Source organism: Haemaphysalis longicornis, unplaced genomic scaffold (assembly GCF_048455015.1).
Source record: "Haemaphysalis longicornis isolate Haplotype H1 unplaced genomic scaffold, Haemaphysalis longicornis Haplotype H1 scaffold_2, whole genome shotgun sequence".
NCBI lineage: Eukaryota > Metazoa > Arthropoda > Arachnida > Ixodida > Ixodidae > Haemaphysalis > Haemaphysalis longicornis.
Genome location: NW_027526295.1, coordinates 24,664,066 through 24,684,671, shown reverse-complemented (window position 1 = coordinate 24,684,671; position 20,606 = coordinate 24,664,066). Strand labels below are relative to the sequence as shown.

General features: G+C 49.8%; 1 protein-coding gene across 1 annotated transcript; it reads right to left on the bottom strand.

Moving 5' to 3' along the window:
* Window positions 1–12,486: 12,486 nt before the first annotated feature.
* Window positions 12,487–14,511, bottom strand: LOC144168802 (uncharacterized). The gene is made up of 3 exons (XM_077697766.1): window positions 14,149–14,511; window positions 13,743–13,869; window positions 12,487–12,977 (listed from the first exon to the last, which is right to left on the bottom strand). Exons 1-3 carry the CDS (start codon window positions 14,418–14,420, stop codon window positions 12,507–12,509), a joined length of 870 nt encoding a protein of 289 aa, XP_077553892.1. The 5' UTR covers window positions 14,421–14,511; the 3' UTR covers window positions 12,487–12,506.
* Between the last annotated feature and the right edge of the window lie 6,095 nt (window positions 14,512–20,606).

Here is a 20,606-nt window from a genome sequence, read left to right as displayed (position 1 = left end):
GCAAAGTGTCCACGATCGCCGCACAAATAGCAAGTCGGCCGTCCCGTCTTGTTGCCGCGACGCCTGTCTTTTTGCTGCATTTGTTCATTTTGTAGCGCGATGCTAGATTCCAACAAGCGTTCGACCCTTTCGAGCCGTGCGTGGAGCTCTTCAGCTTCCCTCTCGCCTTCCTGCACGCTTCTGACCGGCGTGCGACCGCCATTTACTGTTCGCTCATTTCTCTCCTCCCTCACAGCCGCGTCGATGGCCTCTTGGAAATTCTTGGGGTCACGAGAAAGTGTGAACCTGCGGACCGGGTCTCGCAGCCCATTCAAGAACTGAGTGCGAAGCTGCTCTTTGCGGAGCTCGCGCTTTACTTCAGTCTCGGTGCCGTCCTGCGTCCCAACGGCCGCGTTGCCCAACGCGCGGAGCCTAGTCGCGAACGACTGGACGTCTTCCCCGTCCTTTTGTCCGGCGGACAAAAACCTTTGGAGCTTCACGTACTCTGGCTCTGTATCGAACCTTTTCGTGGCTAGAGCTTTAAACTCGGCGAAAGTCGCCGCTGCAGCAACAGCCTCCTCGTGCCACGCAAAGTCATAGGCCGCACCGACCATTTTGCAGCGTGCAATACCTGTCATCTGCGCCTCTGTCCAGCCACCAAGACCCCCCACCTGTTCGAGAACACGGAGGAAGTCCTGGATGGTTATCCCGTTACCATCCCCTGTAAATGATGGAACCATCCCCCCTAACGCCATGACACTCGCGCCTAACACATTCGCTTGGGTCATAGTGGCCTCGTTCATGGTGCCTCGTTTCCCCTCAGGCGTGGGGGTGGAGTCCCACGCCTATACTCTGCGATTTAAGTTAAGTGAATCCCACCGCTGCCACCACTTGTGACGCTCCCCGGAGGGGAGATGGCGTCACTCTACCAACTAGGTGGGTCCACGCAGAGTTGAGGGGAAAAGAGACAACGCAGGCTCAAAGGTACAATTTAATTAACAATAGTTAGCGCTGGTGCCGGTGCGCTCACCCGTTGAGAGGCTGGGACCCTGTAGGGCGGCTGGCGCTGGGTCGTGGAGCCGAGAAGTCGTTCGGGTGCGGCGCTGCAGTGTGCACGTGCTCGAGCAGGGCCGTTCGGGGGGGTGCCGGAATTCTCGTGCCGGTCGGGGTAGGCGGTCCGTGCTCCTGGCAGATCGTGGACGCGGACCCGAGATGTGACCGCTGGCTGGCTGGTCCCGGGTTGAAAGGGGGGGGGGAGCGCGCGATCGGATTACTCCTACGGGCGGCTTCCTCGTTCGGCCCGGCCAGATGATGTCCAGTCGGGAAAAGAGCCCTCGGGCCTCGTTCGCTCCCTTCTTATACCCTCCTTGGGTTATACACAAGGGGGGGTAAGGACGAGCTCGTTGGAGAACCGGCCGGTCATCGCTCTGCGCGTGGGCGCGTCACCCCGCAAGCCCTCGGGGATTAACATTCTTCTGCAGATTAACATTCTTCCGCGCGTGCTTCCGCACATTCCGCGCGTGCTTGGCCTTTCTTCGTGCCACGCGAAGTATCTGCCGCCCGCTTCTACATGGGAACACGTTTCTGCGTGCGCATGGGTTGTACGCGGCAGTCAGTGGCGATGTCCGACCGTCACACTATAATCTCTGTCCCGCCCACTTTTCAGGCTTTTCCCGTCACGTATCGCTCCTCGCGCGGTAAACTGGCTGGAGTGTTGCTGAAGCCAATCCATCTTACAGCTTTGAGCCACAGGCTGCATGAGTTAACATTTGCCCTATTGTTTTGTGTAATAACCGTATTTTACGCGTTTCTGTGCTTGATATCGCGGTAATTACACCCCCGTATATTTAGTTAGAAAAAGATTGTGGTTGATTCCTCTGTCATAGGAATCAGTAAAACACGAAAGCAAAATGTGCCGCGAAATCTGCAGCTGAGCATGATTTGCGGGTCCACGGCTGTCTTCGGCGGCTGTCTCGTGGGTATGCTTGGCGATCGACGTCCTGCTAGCGGGTCGCTTCGGCAAAGGTGTACTAGCGTTTTCCGTGACCGGTATGACGTCAGTGAACTAATTAGTGTACCCCGGTATAAAGCACTTTCGTGTTAAAATATAAAACCAGAAAACGAACGTAGTCTTTAGTACTAAAGATTGCTTCCTCGCAAGAAGACTGTGTGAAGGGTTGCACCCATTACAGGCAGCTTGCTTCGTTGTACTGGGCTTGCTTCGTCGTCATTGAAATTTTTGTGTATCCCGGAATAAAACACTGTCGTGTTAGAACACTGTGTCTGGTTGTGTATTAATGTTGTGCTCAGGTATGCCTTGTATTTTATTTTTGCTTAACAATGTTGACACGTATGAAGTGTGCTAACACATTTATTAGATTGCAACTGTTTTGCCTATATAAATCACTGGTTTAAATATTCTTTTTACTTTAGTCCGGGTGACTGAATCGGGGAATATACATACAAGCAGACCAAATTTTCGCGTTTAAGTAGCCCAAGAAAGCCTATCGTCTTTAAAAAGGCCGCCATAACCTGTGCGCAGCAACTGAACGGTTACTGAGCCCACGCTACGGCGAAACATTCCATACCACCCGCTGCTCATTAAGAGAAAAAAACGAGCACGTGCTGTTGGCCAACCCATGGGCATGCGCATTGGTGACGAGGCGTTGCATAGCGCAATAACTTTGACAATTTAATTCATAAACTCGAAACTGTACCCCTCGGACAACTCAAAATGAGCACAAAGTTGCGTTGAAGTTTACTGAAACATACTCTCGCATTCACTGCTCTCAAGGAGTTCTTAGCTGTACCCGCAGTTTTGTGAACTCCGAGTTCGGTGTAACCAGAGGGTAATGCTGGGCTCGCAGAAAAAGAAAAACCCGTTCTACCCAGTGGGAAATGTGCTGAAACCGCGTAGTGGTGCTTCTCTTGTCTCGGCTAGAATTTTAACAGGTGTTCACCGGAGAAAGGCAGTGCCGTCGCCGCCCACATTTTAGAAGGTTGATAGAAACGGTCGATTGTAACAGAAACCTTAGAATCACAACCCCAGCTTTGTTTTTCGATATTCTGAGCACTTAGGAATCTAAAAAAGATGTTTGGCATAGAGCAGGGCGTCGACATGACTGTGAACACTAAAAATGCTATGCAGAGCTGTTAGTTTTTGTGCAATTAGTGGTTAAAGGCTGATGCCCACCCATTTTAATGCGATAATTTCCATGACTCCGGAATCTTGTACAGCAACGTGCTAACCTTGGTCCTGTGAACAAAGCCAGCTCTGCTCTGAATATTAACTGTGGGAAAATTCTTTAAATTACAATGAGGAACTTCGGAGTAATCACTTCTGAAAGAACTACGATGAGCCGACAAGCGGAACCTGAGGGCAAACATTTTATCGTGCAAGTTTAGTCATGAGGAGAAAACATAGCAACATTCCAGGCATCTTTCTCACTATATGAACACCTTGCGCTTTAAAGGAGCCATGAAGACAAAACACAAGTTTGTGTTATTCGAAAGATTTCGTGTTTTATAGTGTCCCCAGCGCTAGTCCGAATGCAAACGATGCTTTATTCGCTGAGAAATTGTTTCATTTAAGTTAAAATTTTGATTTTCGCGCTAAATCGTGCGTTTTCGTTGTCTGGAATGGCATCACAGGGCCTTGTTTAGTGTTAGTGAACCTAGATGGCGCCAGCATGCCGCGACAAGCCATTCTCTGCATTTGGTTGGTCTGTGAACGTATTTTTACCTGGCTTCTTTTGTTCATGGAGACAATCGTTTCGTGAAAAATGGTGCTCGCTCGACAAATACGGTCACGTAAGGCATCGTCGCTTGCGTCAATCGCCCAGTGTCGTCTGAAACAACCACAAAGCCCCGTAGTCCTGTGCAGCTAAACCAAGCATAGTGCGCGCAGTACCAACAGCAGTATACGCATCGGTACTTCCATGTTTAGGCGTGTTTTCGTGAATTCCACTGTTTGTCCCACCGTTCTTAGAGCTTTAAAAATAATGTGCTCTAAATTTAAGCGCCAATAGCTCGTTGGGCAAGCTGATAAGCTCTGCCTCATTTGTGTTTGCTTTTGCTGCCCTCCGCCAATCGCAGAGCTGTCTGGTATGACATCATGGGCTCTGTTGCGGGAAATGAGCTAGTGGGTCGCATTGCCATTCCGTGTTTTTCCTAATTATGTAGCTTATTTAGTGAAGTTAACGTTAAAAATGGTGTCAGTATGATTTTAGCGAGGCAATCTTTTGAATGAACCGAACTTGTGTTTTCTCTTCATGGCTCCTTTAAGAGGGTGGGTGAGACCAACTCAGTCGAACCGATAGAGGGGTGTTCAGCTGGCTAAACTCTGGAGGCTAATTTAAACCATCAGCTGTAGAAACATGTGGGAAAAACAGCACAGGGAAAGCGTTGCTCTATTTGAAGATAAGGGATCTTAGGGTGACGAATAATTTACGGATAAAACATGCCGACAGGAAGGTTGATATTTCGGATTGAAGTAAGTTACTTCACATTCAATTTAGGAAACCATGTGGTAAACTTGGTAAACTGTGGTAAACGGCGTTCTTTTTCAGCACGTGGTCAATGCGCCTGATTGGTGGACCACACAAATTACAAACAGGAACCAGTTTTTTTTATTCATTAAGCCCGTTCTACATGGTGCGATTTTCCCTGCGAATTCGCAGACGCAGCGCCGCTCGCGCGGCAAAACTACCTTTTTTCGTTGCTGCGGCAAAGTGCCACATGTTTGGAACGGTCGAGCAGTCCTCGCGAACGCCGCTCGTGCGGCGTAGAGAGGCCTAACACAGCTAGGTGAACGTCACGGCATCAGCATCTGCACGCTTAGCAACCAGATGGAGTTGCTTGTATAAGCGCCGCATGAGCGCGGGCGCACCAAAACAAACGCTCGCGCGTTCACAGCACTCTCGTTTCCTTCCAAACCTTCGTGCGCTGGGCACCATGTAATGTTGTGTACACGGTTCAGCTCCCTTGAGATGATATGTTTACAGCCAATGGGTATTACTCCGGCAGTGAGGTTTTAAGTGCGAATGCACTTTATAAGCGACCCCGAACCTTCCGCCGTCCGCATAGCAACAGCCGCGGGTGCGCGCGCTTTTCGTCTTCCTTAGCAACGGGGGGAGATGGGCGCGCGCTGCCTGGCCGCTGACATGGCACATACCCACGTGGGAGATTGGCCAGGAATAAGTGCGAATGCACTTCTTAAGCGAGCCTGAATCGTCGCGCTCGCATAGCGCCTCCTCTCCCCCCTCGCCTACTCTCCTAAAGCCCCTTTACTACTCTCCAGCTCGCAACACCCTCTCTCGGCGCGCCAGCCAGGCCACTACACTATATAAAAAAAAAACAGCATCCGGCGCCAGGTTTCGATCTGCGGACTTTGCGGCCGCAGCGCGACGCTCTACCGACTAAGCCACGGACGCGATTTTTTTTTTCTGAAACAATAACTTTATTTACACATAAATATACACGTCATGCCGAGTGTTACACATGGTTCAGGAGCAGCTCTGACAGTGGATGTGTCGGTTACATGTTTGGCGGGTAAGATGACAACGAACGTGAAACCAGGAGAAGCAAAAAAAAAGGGGCAAAGAGACACGAAACAAAAATAGGAGGGCAATGAGAAACAGCAGCACAGGCTCTACGAAAACAAAGGCTAAAGGAATTGTGTGTGTCCTATGGCTGGCGCTATCTCTCCTGTTTCTCAAAGGAGGACTTGGTCAACGTAGATACGCTGGCTATATTGATAAACAATTGGCGATTGTTGTATGAAACGGCAAAATAAACCCATACTGCAAAAGCCTGAAACATCTTGTCCAGAAAGTAAAATAAAACCTTTTTTAATTACAACAAGCTCTCCTCGCGTCAGACCTAATTCAGTCTGCAAACAATGTGCTTGTGAAATACGAAAATCGCGACGTTCGCAGCCATGTAGACGAAATTTTCCGGCATTGCGAAGTTCGCAAGTGTGAATGTTCGTTCCACCGAATTCGCAGACTACAAATAATTGAAGCCCTTCCACTCAATGTGAAAGCTGTCGGAAGTGTAGAGCATTCATTCGCCATAATGGGTTGTAGTGCCATTGTCTGCTCACTGCTACCGCCCAATGCAATTCAAATTCCCCACCTTTGCACTGCTGGCGCGCCCCCTGCCTAAAACTGCGCCAGCAGGAATTCTGTTCTCTTTGCGCTTTTCTCCCCGCACGTGCCCACGTTGCATTGCCACATTGTGCGTTTAAAAAACCAACCCAACGGGCGTCCTTAACTGAAGGAACGCGGGCGCTGCCGCTTAATTACGTATATTTTTCCTCCAATGTACCTATAGTTTTCTTTGCGCTGAACACCGGGAAGATGTATGACAAGCGCCAGCGTTTCAGGAGTTTGGAACGCTTATGACAATATAACCGCTTGGCTTTCGGAGCCTCTGCGGTAGTCGCGAACAACCGCGTTACCCCGGGAGCCGCCTTGGTGCTCTATATACTTGGGTCGAGCGAGTGAGCTAGGACGACAAGGCGAGCGCCTAAAGTGCTCTGCACTTAAAACGCACCATGTAGAAGAGCCTTACATCCTTCTAAGCGCATTGTGTAGTGCGTTAGTCGCGGTTCGCCACTCGGCGGTCAGTGCCCGCTTTGACGAATCATGGTTGCCTCTGCACAGATGCATTTGCGTAATCATTTTGTTCTCCTCCCATTTCGCAGAGTTGTTCGATTTCCTCCGAGTCCACAGCCCCGTGCGGGCAGTGAGGGGCGAGCAGGAGCTGCGCGAGGCATGCAGGGAAGCGGTGCGCGAAGCCTACGAGCGCGACTACGTGCTCTGCATCAGCATCCACCCTCCACGGGAACACGACTTTGAAAGCGATGGCAATGGAAGCAGCGCATTTCCGTCGTTCAACTACACTCTCCACTTGTTCGCTGGTGGCCTACCACACGTCGGCTTCCGTGATCCCATCGAGTTTGGCGACCAGGAGCCCACGGCTTTAGAGAGTGAGTACTAATATGACGGCCATTGAGTAGGTTGCAGTTTAAAACGCCCAATTTCAATCAGAGATTAAAAACAATCGGTAGGTCCGCCGCATATCTGGGAATAGATGTTAAGCGAAGGATCGGATGGTGTTTACGACGTCGTTAATGTCAGCGTTCTCAACTGCACGATGGAGCTCAAGTAGCACCGTTTGGAGTGATAGCACGGGCTTCATGGCGAAACAGAGTTAAAAGAAATCTGCCTGTGCCGCTTCTATTTCGCTTGACGCTTCTCGGCATAGTTCTCATGATGTTAGTCATCTAAGTTCATTGCAACCCTGCGCTGTTGCCTTGACTCACGTCTTTGAGCCGGCATGCCAAGCATACATTCGCTTTCTGCACCACGTTTTGCTGTAGAGCGAAGACATTACACTCCGCCCCCGGTCACCTTCCAAAAACTACCGCGCCCTTAGACAAACACTCCAGACTCGTCACACCAAACTAGTCCCACAGGAAGAAGCAACGTTCCGTAGTGTCCAGGCAAAACCCGCCGCAGTGGCTCAGTGGCTAAGGCGTTGTGCTACTGAGCACGAGGTCGCGGGTTCGATTCCCGGCCGCGGCGGCCGCTTTTCTGATGGAGGCGAAAAGCAAAAACGCCCATGTGTACGAGATTTCGGCGCACGTTAAACATCCCCAGGTGGTCAAAATTAACCCGGAGCCCTCCACTACGACGCGCCTCATCGCCTGCGTTGCGTCGGCGCGTTAAACCTCCACAATCCATCAATCAGCGTCCAGGCAAACACTTTCCTGTATCCCTATATCCAACCATGTCCGCAGAATGGAAATTTTGCTCGCCACGAGATATCTTTGCCCACATCATCATGGTTCGTGTTCGCAACTCCAACTACCCTCCTCTTCTTTTTCCCTAGCTGTTTGGGATCCCGATGACTAGCGCTTGCTGGGACGCCCTGAAGCTACTGGTCCCCAGAAAAGAGACCATGAAGTTGTCACTTGAGGTCCTGGACGAGAAATCCACGTCTAATTTGTTACTCATAAATTTGGTTACTACTATCACTGCAAATCCGAAAAACTACTGCGCTACGCTTGAGATCGTGAAACAGCGTTCTAAGCCCTGAAACAAGCTCTAACTTCTCTACGCGCGCTTTGGTAGTTTCATTACTAGGCATTTCAGATCTTACAATGAAGCAAATTTATCATCAACATCATCATAATCATCGTCGTCGTCATCATCATCATCAGTCAACTCAGGGCTACTGCAGGAAGAAGGACCCTCCCATTGACCTCCAACCGCTCCGGACCTGCGCCGCTCCAGTCCACAGTTTTTTTTAAAATGCACTTTATAAGCGACCCCAAACCATCCACCGCCGGCGTCGGCGGCGGCGGCGGCGTCGGCGGCGTCCGCAGTGCTCTTTAAAGAAGAAACAGCATCCGGCGCCAGGTTTCGATCCGAGGACTTTGCGGGCCGCAGCCCGACGCTCTACCGAATAAGCCACAGACGCGACGCTGATATCAGTGTTAGTGACGCGCCTTATATCTTTAACGCATTCTAACTACGACGTCAGCGCCCTGCGTTGGCGACTCAGCGGCGTTATAGCGGCTTGATAACTGCGTGGTGTACACGTGATACTACAAACCCGATGGAAGAGATGGAAGAGAAGGCGGCGAGGCGGTGGGCTGCGGGGGCCGAGCGCAAGCGCCGCAAGCGGGCCGACAACCGTGCATTCGCACTTTCACATTCTCCCCCTCGGGGAAATGCGGGGGAATTTTCATCCCTCATTCGCCTCCCCCTTCTTCTAGACCCATCTCTTGGTATCCACTCTGTTACCCTAAATGTCCACCGTTTGTCGGTTTGTCTCACTACTTGGTCAGCCCTAGTCCATTTCTTTTAAATACAGAGCATTTGTTATACCCTAGTTACACGGGCACGCCTAACCATGGTTACGCCTAACTATAGTTAGCCGGCTTAACTGCAGTTAGCGCTAACCATGGTCAGCCGCTGTTACACGCAATCCGAGCGTGTGGGTCAAGCGGTCACGTGGCCTATGCAATCGCGGAATGAAAAATTACGTTGAAGCTACTGTAATAAGAAAAAAAGAGATGTTGCAAGTTTATAACAAACTATTCAAAACAATAGTTGCAAAACTATCTATTTGAGCGTACACGTTTACGTCTTTTTTTATTTAGATAGCGCGAATGTAAAAACAACCCGTCAACACTGTCTACGAAGCCACTCAACAAGCCGAGGTCAGCCAGAGCCAGCGCCAGCGCTGTAAAAACGTTGTCGTCGCTCATGGTCGTCGCTCTTCGTGGTCGTCGTCGTGTTGTTGGAGTGTGTTTTTGCCATGCCGGATCGCTTCGGCTACCTTTTACCGCTTGCACTGCTTCGCGTTGCGTCAAGTATTTAGTGTGACTCGTTTGCCGTGTGTAGTGTGTGTGTTTTAAGTGACGCCCGCACGACCATGAGCGAACAATGCCTCCAAGCGTCGGAACGCTTCTACGAGCAGTTGTTTCACCTGTCGTAAAGTGTTCGGTGTACTTTGTTTGCTGTGCGTAGTGTGTTTGTGTGTGTTTCAAGTAACGCCCGCCTGACTGCGTCACATTGAGGGCGGTGGCTTTAAGCGTCGGAACGCTTCTGCTACGTGGTGCTGTTTTACCTATCGTGATGTGTTCAGTGTGCTTCGTTTGCTGCGCGTAGTGTGTGTGGTGTGGAAGGGGGTTTAAGTGACGTCCACAGACTTGAGTCGCATAAGCGAACGATGGCTATCTTTCGGAACGCTCATGCGGCGTGGTACTGTTTCGCCTCTCTTTAAGTGTCCAGTGCGTCTTGTTTGCTGTGGGTTGTGTGTGTTGTTTCGGGTGACGTCCGCGCGACTTCGTCCCGTGTGAACGATGGCTCTTAGCCGACCGGTATTCAACGATACGTCCGACGACGGCGAACTTCAATTTCTGACTGCCCTTGCCGTTGAGCAGGCAGCTATATACCAGCTGCAGATGCAACAGCAACATCTGCAGGCCGAAATTGAAGAAATAGATGAAGAGCTGCGGCAGACGGCCAAGAGGCGTAAACTGCGCATGGCGGCAATCATGAGACTTTGCTCCCGTGAGCGGCATGTGTGGTCGTACCACCGAAGCAGTTCGTGGTACGATACCACACTTCCAAATCTCCCCGACTCTGCCTTCAGAGAAAACTTTCGTGTGAGCCGCACGACGTTCACATACATTGTAAACGCTTGCGAGTGCATGAGGCGACAAGACACCAACATGCGTCAAGCCATCCCCTTGGACAAGCGTGTGGCCATTGGATTGTACCGTCTCGCCAGCTCAGCAGAGGAGAGAACTGTGGCCCATCTGTTTGGGGTTAGCCGGCCATCGGTAAACATTATATTTAGGGAGTTCTGTCGGGTGGTAGTGCAGCGCCTCGAGCACCTGTACATCAGGTTCCCTCGACCATGCGAAATGGCCGAGCATCTGCGCCAGTTTGAGGCAGTGCTAGGTTTTCCCCAGGGAGTTGGTGCCCTTGACGGTTGCCACTTGGAAGTGTGCCCCCCCACAGTGAATGCTTCCGACTACTACAACTACAAGGGCTGGTACAGCATCATTCTGTTGGCGGTTGCTGACCACAACTACAAGTTCTTGTCGACAAATGTTGGGTCACCCGGGAAGAACCATGACTCCAACGTCTTCCGCAGGTCGAAGCTGCCAGGTGTCCTGGCTAGTCAATTATTCTCAATGGAGGCAAAGGTTGTGGAAGGTGTGAATGTTTGTCCGCTTCTCCTCGGAGATCAAGCATTCCCCTTGCAGGCACACCTCATGAAACCGTTTCCGCGCCCTGGTCCTCATGGATCTCCCTCACAGACATTCAATTATAGACTGTCAAGCGCTAGGCGCGTTGTCGAGAATGCCTTTGGACGGCTCAAGGCGCGCTTCCGAATGGCGCACAAGGGCCTTGAATGTGACATAGATAATGTCAATAGTGTTGTTCGGGCCGCCTGTGTCCTTCACAACATTTGTGAGCAGCTCAGGGACCACTGCGACACAAGCTGGGTCGATGCAGTCCGCTGTGACGATGAAAGACGCCCTCAGCCAGTCCGCACAAGTAACCGGAGAGAGCCGTTAGGGGTGGCAGTCAGGGAGGCCCTTGCTCAGCATCTAGCCAAAAGTCAGTAGGGCACGGCAAACGTATGTTCGTGTTTTTTCCGTTTTCTCTGTGGCAGTGCCATCGCTGTGTTTGCTGCTCTAGTTTCATTTACAGCATTCGTGTTTTGTACAGAGTTGTTGGTTCACCCTTTTTTTTGTCACCAGAATGTTGGTTCTTGGTCTAGAAGAATGGCTAGTCTGTCTAGTTTTGTTTCAAGCATTCGTGTTGTCTTGCGCAGAGTTGTCTGTTCCTTGTTTTTTTTCTAACTTACCACCAAGGTATCACGTCTTGTTGGAGAATTGCTGGTCGGTCTTGGTTTGCTTAGAGCATTCGTATTATGGCAATGCCATCGTTATGTTTGCTGCTCTAATTTCATTTAGGGCATTCATGTTTTGTGCAGAGTTGTTTGTTCACCATGTTTTTTTGCTCTAGAAGAATTGCTGGTCTGTCTAGTTTTGTTTCAAGCATTCGTATTGTCTTGCGCAGAGTTGTCTGTTCTCCCCCCCCCCCCCCACCCCCCCCCCCCTCTTTTTTTAAAATTACCACCAGGACATTGCGTCTTGTTGGAGAATTGCTGCTCGGTCTGGATTTGCTTAGAGCATTTGTGTTGTCTTGTGTAAAGTCTTGTTTCCCCTGTTTTTGAAGGGCACGGCACTTTAGGAGCCCAGCCTGTCGTCTTGGCTTGTGTGCGGTTAGGCTATCTAGACAGAGACAGGCTACAAGAACAGAGTTCCCGCTCGTGCTGTTTCAGACAACAAGAAAAGAAATAAAAAAAGCACGTGACCTGTCTCAGGGGAAGGGGTGCAAGCACTGCGACAGGTGGAAAATTGAATTGCATTGAACAAGCTTCTGTTGAATTCATCAAGAGGGAGAAAGACAATGAAATTGTGGAAAATGGCAGCAGAGCCCCTCTGGTGAATCGCAGCTTTGCACTTCTGACAGCTTTGACGTTGAGTACGTAAACTGCTATAATTTTTTAACTTGCCACCTGAACGTACCATTTTTTTGGAGAATGGCTGCTCTGTCTCTTTTCCCTTGAAGCATTCGTTTTGTCTTGAAGGTAGTTTGTAGCGATTTTTTCAGTTGACCAAAATGTGGCGTCTTGGGAAGGAATTGCTGCTTTGTCAGGTTTCTTTTCAAGCAATCATGTTGTCTTCCACAGGGTTATTTGTTCTTGCTGCTTTTTTAATAACTATAGTCTTTCTCAGGTAAATAAAGGTGAAAAGTTTAGAGTCTTTCTGTTTGTCACTTGGTTCAGCCACTCGGCTAAAAATAAAAGTATGCGTTGATAAAAATACTACGTGGGGTTGGCCAGCAAATAAAAATATGCAGTTAAAAGTGATTTAATAAAAAGAGCAGTGATGGATGGGGCATGGGCATTGCAGAGGACTTCTTTCGTCCCTACAAGTTTTTGTTTGGCCTTGATGCGAAGAACTCCTTCATCATCTCCATCATGCCTATTTGTGCTGTAGTGGCTTGCCTCTGCAGCCTCAGCATTTGCACCTGCAGCCGGTGGCGCCTCTTTTCCGCTTTGGCGGCCCGCAATGAGTCCTCCTTGTGAAGGGCAAGCAGCTGGTGTAATACCGAGGCGTTCGGCCGCATCCTAGCCCTTCCGTTAGTGCTGGTGCCACGGGCTGGGCTGGCTTGCGGTTGGCTTGGCCCAGCAGTGCTTGCTGCAGGTTCGCTGGCACTTGGGCGGCTTGGCCCGGCAGTTGGCCCGACGAGCCCGACGAGCCCATTGCTGTTGTCGCCGTTACTGGGGCCGGCTTGCACAGGCTCAGTTGGCCAAGGCCCCCCCGCATTTTCAGCGTATGCGTCGTCCCACGACGCGACTACTTCGGCTTCTTCCGGAGCTTCGTCCACGACTGGCACCTGTGAACAAAAACATGGCTCCATTAACTCGCACTTGCCATTCCACTACAGGACATCATCATTCCCTCATGTCAAACTCGTTGCACCACACAGTGCAGCCAGAGAGAGAACTTTATTTTTTGCCCACCTATTTGTAAGGAGGACTCATCCTCTCTCTACGGCAGCCAAAAGTCACCTGAGAAGTTGCTCATATCTCTTTTCGATGTGTTCGATTTGAGTATTTTTAGTGACTTGTAAGTTGACGTACGGAGTGGATGACGAAAGCTTGCACTACTATTATGAGGTTTGCCTCTCTCAATCCTTAATGCCTGTTGGCACCCCTTGAGATCAGCCACATCTTTTGATTGGTGCTCAGCTTTAGTGACCCAATGGCTTACCCAGTGTGTTCGTTCACATGCAGCGAACGCTTAGGACTGACTTTTAGCGATGGGAGTTGAATTTCCGTCACAACTACTGCAATGGTTCCTGTTTATTTTTTTTTGTGCGTGTCAGGCCTGCATTCAGTGCATATACATTGTAAAATGTATGAAAGCTGCTCTGCAGCACAAATCGTCAAATTTTGCATCCATCAAATAAAAATGAACAAAGTCCAAGACCGGTGTTTTCAAGAAAATGTGTATCCACATGCAATACATTTAATTAAGGTGTACACTAAGATTTTGCAGACAGAAATCAACATGCTCAGCTACTTTCAACTCATGTACATGCACAAATAATTTCTAGTACGAATGGCGTGCTACAATAATGTAAGAAAATGAAAAGTACCTCCACGTTCTCCTCCACCAGGTCGTCATCATTCATAGGTAAGCTAGCAAGGAATTTGCGGAGGAGCTCGTAGAAGGGCCAGTCTGTTGGCTCCCCGCCAGTCCTCTTCCCGTCTCGGTGCTCCTTCCTTTAAAATATGTAATTATAGAAATCATGGCATACACTGTTTCAAAAAGAGATACAAGCTGCGGTTAGCCTGCATGCAATACAGAGATGACCTCATTGGACTCATGCTAGCAGATGTCATGCCGCTTATGAAGTGTGGCTCGTTGTTTGGATCGTAAGGCGCGCGCGCGGCAGTGCCACCCCGCACGCGCGCGCGCGTACTATTTGCAGTTCGCGAAGCTTCCAAGTAAAGCATGCATCGCTAAAAAATAAATTCAGAGCTCAATCAAGGGGTACTTACTTAAAACGCTTCGAGAGGTTGTTCAATTTTTGCCGCAGTTGTTTTACTGTATATGGCCCCTCATTCGCCGGTAGCCCGTTGTTCAGTTCTTCAAGCATCTTCACGTAGATTTTTGCGTTGCGGGATGTGGAGCGGAGAGATTCAAGATTGTTCTGCCAGATGTTGATCAGCGCCTTCGTTGTCTCAGTCGTCCACAACACGCGCTTCGCATCGGTCGCCGCGCTGCACTCGCTCATCTCCATGCTCATCTCCGTAACCGTGTACGACGCCATGTTTGCAGTTTGGAAGCCCAAACTTAGGTTGCCGACCGAAGTTAGCGCGGACCATGGTTAGCGGGCTAACTGCAGTTAGCTCTGCCGTGTAACTCCGGCCTTAGTCGCACTATGTCCGGCGTCGGCGTCGGCGCCGTCCACACGCTCACTGCGCATGCGCATCGCGTCGAGGCGATAGCGAACTCTCTCTCGCGGGGGCATTGGATTGGATTCGATTGGATTGGATTGGATTTGGATTGGATTGGATTAAAGTGGATTGTGTTGGATTGTGTTGCGTCATAGCCGCGGCACATTGCGTCATAGCCGCGGCAGACGCGCTGGGGCCGGCGCATGTGCAGTACTCTCTCTTCCGCGCTTTCCTCTCCTTCGGGCGCGCTGCGCATATAACCGGTGTGCCGTTCTCCGGCGAAGCAACATCCGCGCTTGGCTCGAACACCTAGAGTCCACGCCGCTTTTCAAGTACGCCAACGTCGTCATCGACTGGGACCGGCTTACGCAGTCCCCTCAACGTATATAAGCGGCGGAGCGCGCGTTCGGAATTCAGTCAAGGGCGTCTTTCTTGGCTTTCGCTTGACGTGACGCTTTGCTTGACTCGAGTAGATGCGACGCATTTACTCGAGTTCCCCCCGTGGGAAGATGCGGGCGGGTTTTTTTTTTATTGGCACTGTGATACCGTCAACTCTAGTTTGTTCTCTCATCCATGTAGCTCGTTTCCTGTCCCTGAGTATTACTGCTAACATTATTCGTTCCATGGCCCGTTGAGCCGACTAAGTTTGCTTTCTAGTTGTTCAGTAAGCGCCAAGTTTCAGCTCCGTATGTCATAACCGACATATGGACTGATTGTAGATTTTTAGTTTGAGTGGCAGAAGTAGCTTACTTTTCATTACTTGGGAGTGCTCGCCGAGTGCTCCGCAACCCATGCTTTTTCTGCGCCTGATTTCTATCTCTTGGTTGGGGTGAGCACTAACCTTCTGCCCAAGGTTTTTATATTCTTCTACTTCTGGCGTTTCGTTTCCTAAGCTGAAGAGGACCTGGGTGGATATTATGGTCCCATGACTAACAAACTCAACTCTCGCATATTCATTGAGCATATTTTTAAGGGCTAAATGTTTTCTTTTTTTTTTGACATGAGAGTGATTTACTCGTCTGGCTCGGGGCATTTATTTGACCCTGTCCACGCCTGTACCAAGTGTGCCCGAGAATTATTAAAATGCGATGCTCACTATTTCAACGCACTCATCGTACTGGGGAGTTAGACATGTTTCATGGACTTATTTAATTACAGAGTAAGTTTTGCAAGCATTGAACAACTTAACTGTAACGTGAAGTTGTCGATGAAAAAGCGTCAGTTGAAGGCTCCAGCATGGGTGTTGCGTGGGATCCTGCATGTAACAGAAGAGATCGTTATTTGTTGCTATACTGGAGAACAATAGATCTTGTACGCTATCGCTCCGCTATGCGACGGACCCAGATATCAACGGGCGCGCGCTTTTGGAAGGAGGTTGCTATTAATGCGTGATATGGTCTGCCTTTTCTTACATAGTTTGTTTGTCATCGCTGAACTGGTTTATAAGAATATGAAGTCCAAAAAATCACGGAAACGGCTCCGGCCATGTTCAAAATATTCCCAGTAACGCCCTACTTGCTCCACGCGGAGTAACATCCGGCTGCGGGGATGAAGCACAGAGGCAACTCCCGTTGCCGTTCTCATGTTGTCCCCGAGCATAGAAATGCCCTTCAGCGAGATGTAATGGGGGCACGCATTCCACCGTTTAAATGAAGGAAATAACACTGATATATATATGACCAACTTTCATATACTCTGCGTTAAGGCGTCGTGGAGATTCAAAGCGCTTGGTGATCTGCTTTATGCAGAACTGATTCAGAAGACACAGGTGTGGATTGACACGATGCACCTGGCTCTCGTTGACCGAAACGCGCGCAGAAAGGAACTGTGGCACACGGTAAGTGAGCAGGCTTAATCAGAAATATTCCAGACATACCAGAGATGAACTTGTACACCCACCAAATTTTTTACCAATATCACGGGAGCGTCGACCGCTCCGTCGATCAGTGCCGTATGACGGGGTGATACGACAAACTCGGCGAGAGTAACCGCATGCGCACTAAGCGAAGGCCGTTGCTTCTGTCGTCTGCTAGGCTGTTCGAAGAGCACACAGCCACCCCGTACTGCTGTTTCCACTCGCTTTCACTTGCCCTCTTCGCCCGTTACCGGCGGTTTGGAGGGTAGTGTGATAAGCGAATAAAAAAATAGGGGGTGGTTGTCTGCTCTTGGAGCAGCCTAGCAGAAGACGACAACAGCGGCCTTTGCTTAATGCGCATGCGGTTACACTCTCCGAGTTTGTCGTATCAACCCATCATACGGCGCTGATCGACGGAACGGTCGACGCTCCCGTGATATTGGTAAAAAATTGGGCGGGTGTACACTTACGAAGTTGTAGAGACGAAAGGAGGATGTTTTGGGCATGCCAGCAGTTTTGCGTGAAATTTCAGGGTCGCGCGTTGCCGTGCACGCCGAGGTTGCTACGGCGCTCTGTGCGCCAAGGCAAATGAGCGTCTTTTAAAATAACTCCGCGTGAGTGGTTGTTTCGGTGCTGTAGACGCCGTCATTGTTAGCTGATGTCTGAACGTTGCCCGTTGCAGTAGAAGCCAGGGTTGCTAGACGCACTGCAGTTGGGGGATGAGGACGCAGTTTCGTTGGCTCGAACTGGATTACAATGAAGTATCCGCGTGCATGATACGACCTACGGAAGCTACGAATAACTTACGTTATTTTACTAACTCTCATAAAAACAAAACCTATTTTTTTATATATGCTCACAGTTTGCTTACTGAAAAATGGTCAAAACTATGATTCTTGCGCCAAACCTTCTTAAACGGCTTCAAAAGTTACTGCGCTTAAGCCTCGCGATGAGTGTTCATTTCTGGCGATGGAGAGCAAAAAAAAAAAAAAAAAAGCCCTGTCTACGAAATATTCCCACATGAACTTTTCGCGAACAAAAACTAATATTGAGTGCCGTAACATCTCCTGCGCGAGGGATAAATGCGTCATGGTATTCCAGCCAATTGCAAACAGGGAGCACGCAGCCTTTGGTCCAGACGCAGGCAGTAATTTTGGAGGAACAATTGAAGGCACATCAACAGTGTCTGTACCTTTTGCCTTGTTTTCCGCCGGCTGTGGGGATGCTTTACAGTATAGCAAACGAGAAAACAGGTGTACCGTAGAGCTGGTCCAGTTAAACTTCATTTGAACTTGAAAACTGCGAACGGGCACACAGTCATTTTTTTCCTGAAGCTCGTAACACAAGACAGAGCCTATGAGAAAACGCCTTCGCTCAAGATCGCTAACGCAGTAACAATTGTTTACGCTGAAAATAGCATCCGCCCATTCCACGCCATCGAAGCCAGGCACGTTAACCAGACAGCATCAAGTCCGTGCAAGCAGCGACACCGTGCTAAGGGGTTGCCTGGCAGAGCTCTCCAGGCATCCTGCAGCTAGCAGCTAGCTCGCTGTTTTGTCACTGTTTTTTAATCCTCGCAAAGTAGTGGGTGAACACGTGACGTGCAGCGTCGAACGCTTTGGTGCATAACTATCACGGTTTTCGTACCCGCGCGACATGATGAACCTTGACGACGCCATCTTTGAACACGGCTGCCTGGAACGCGCTCGGCTCCGGACTGTATACGGCTACTACATTACGTAGCTTTAACGCTATATTAACAGCCGCCGGGAACGAAAATATCCCAGGTGACCAACACGGCAGTGATAACCCAAGCTCTCTAGTTCTGTGCGAAAAAAGTTCTCCCTCCCTCTCTCTCTCAGTTCCACTCTTTCTCCGCCTTCCTCCCGCCCTCTCTCACTTTACAACAAAAGATTTCCTCCTTTCTCGCCGTGTATTCGCTTCGTTTGAGACCTCGTTCCACTAGCGCTGCGTGCGCCTAGTAAAGGTCCCTTGATAGTGCGTGGTCAGAATTAGTAAACTTTATAGTCTACTTGTCCGACAATTGGCGTCTCTTGCGTTACTCCTCAGCTGCAATATTGCGATAAAGAAGAGCCGGGTTACTTTTGCGCTAAGCGCGTCACTCCGTTCGCGGCAGGTGTACACCCGGCAGTTCCCGCAGCCCGCGCTGCCGCTGGACATCCGTGGCTACAGAGAGAAAGTGCTGCTCTTCCTGGCCCTCTCGTACAGCGTGCCCTTCTGTCTTCGAGTCAGCGCCGCCGTTTCAGAAGAGGCTGCTGGACTAAGGGTGGGTGCCCCGGGGAGTGCACCTGTCGTAATTTGAATAGCAGCACGCTGGTCACAGCGCTTCATTCCGAATGCCCCGTAAGCAAAAGCAGAGTCCTTCAATGCCTTTCTGGTCATGAAACTTCGCCATCACGCCATGGGAGAGCTTCGTACGCTGCCGCGCCGCGGCGCTGGTGTTGATCGGAAGGCAGCCGGGGGTGTGGTCAGAGCGCGTTTGGCAGAGAACGCATCACGGAGTAAGATAAAACAGACGCTCGCCGCCTCATCAGCAGTGCGCTTTGGCTTAACGTGTCATGGGCCGCTCAAATGGACTTATCATTTTGTGAGTGGTGAAACAATTTGGTGCGAACGGGCATGCTGCTACTGCGTTCCTGACTGCCGGTCTGGCTACAGAGCAGCGGCGGCCGCCCGATGCCCTCCGATCTGCGGTGGCGCCACTCGCGGTAGCCTTTGTCCCCGTACGAAACTTTGCCGGGAGTTTCATGACCAGAGAAGCATTGAAATCTGGCAAAAGCTTCGATCTGCAGTCGTGTGTTTTTATATCTGCATTGTACATATACCATCGTACCCAAACCTGATATAGCCGTAACCGGGCTGCAGTATAAATAAATAAATAAATAAATAAATAAATAAATAAATAAATAAATAAATAGAAAACAATCGCTTTGTCGCTAGGAGCGAGAACAGCGCCGTAAAACATAACGTTAGTCAACACGTTGGTCCCAGCTTAAAGGAGCCATGAAGAGAAAACACAAGTTTGGTTCATTCGAAAGATTGCCTCGTTAGAACCATAACGACACCGCTTATAACGCAAACTTCGCTCAAATAAGCTACATAATTAGGAAAAAAGGAAATGACCATGCGACCAACCAGCTCATTTTCCGCAACAGAACCTATGATGTCACTCGAGAATGCTCTGCGATTGGCGGAGGCCGGCAAAAGCAAACGCATGTTAGGCAGGGCTTACAGTTTGCATAGCGAGCTAAATGCCCGTGAAACATACTGCACATTCTTTTTATGACAAAAAACGGTGGAGAAAACGGTTGAAGTTCCGAACGAACACGCAAGCGTGTATGCCAATGCGTACGAAACTACCGCCAGCCGAACTCGACATCTCGCCGTCGCCACCGTCGCGCAGACGAATTTTCGGGTTCAAGGCTCTTCGGGGGCAACGAACCGTCCCAGCACGCACAGCCGCGACCTTGCTTGGTATCGTAATCCCTTCACAGGAGGTTGGCCGTCAAGTCGCCAACCAGCAAAGGTAAAAATAGAAACAAGGGGAGTAAGGAACACAGAGCAGCAACGAGATAGTGCCACTCGTCGCACAGGTTTCGGTATGGAGGTCGTGTTGGCTTGCTGCTGTCGTTACGAGCTCGTTTACAGTTTACAACCACTGAAAACTTCAGTTTGTTCGAGTACTTTACAATGAAATTTCGTTGCTGTGTTTTGAAATGCCCATGTAGTACGGGCAAATCGTCGAGGGAGTGCGACAGTTTAACCGGGAGACAGTTTAGAAAAGTTTATCATGTCGTGACATTAGATAATATGTTCGGCTTTAATGAGAGCTTACTCTGGTGCTTTGAACAACGAAGCTGCTCTCACAAAATCGGGACCCTGTAGCACTTCTATTCGATGTTTCTCATAATTGAAGATTCCTTCAGAACGTTGTCAACAAGCGCATTAAGTACATTAGAAAGCTATCACAAAGAACCTCAGACAAAGATTGCTGCACTCGCCCATCAGCTAACGTATACACTTGCCCAAAGATTTTGGTGTATTTTTTAAGTCTGAACATTGCCCGCTTGAGCGACGTCATTCGAGCTCTATCGGGCTGTGGGGTGGCTTGTTTTCAACTGCACGAATAAACTCACAATACAGCGACTTTGAAGAAAATCGCTGCAAAAGCAAAAGCAGGAAC

Bases quoted from the DNA above. Each gene is read 5' to 3' on its own strand.
- LOC144168802 (XM_077697766.1), bottom strand. From the start codon at position 14,420: ATGGCGTCGTACACGGTTACGGAGATGAGCATGGAGATGAGCGAGTGC. The intron at 13,870-14,148 runs GTAAGTACCCCT...CATATTTTAAAG, and splicing joins AACCTCTCGAAGCGTTTTAA to GAAGGAGCACCGAGACGGGA. The intron at 12,978-13,742 runs GTACTTTTCATT...TTTTGTTCACAG, and splicing joins TGGTGGAGGAGAACGTGGAG to GTGCCAGTCGTGGACGAAGC.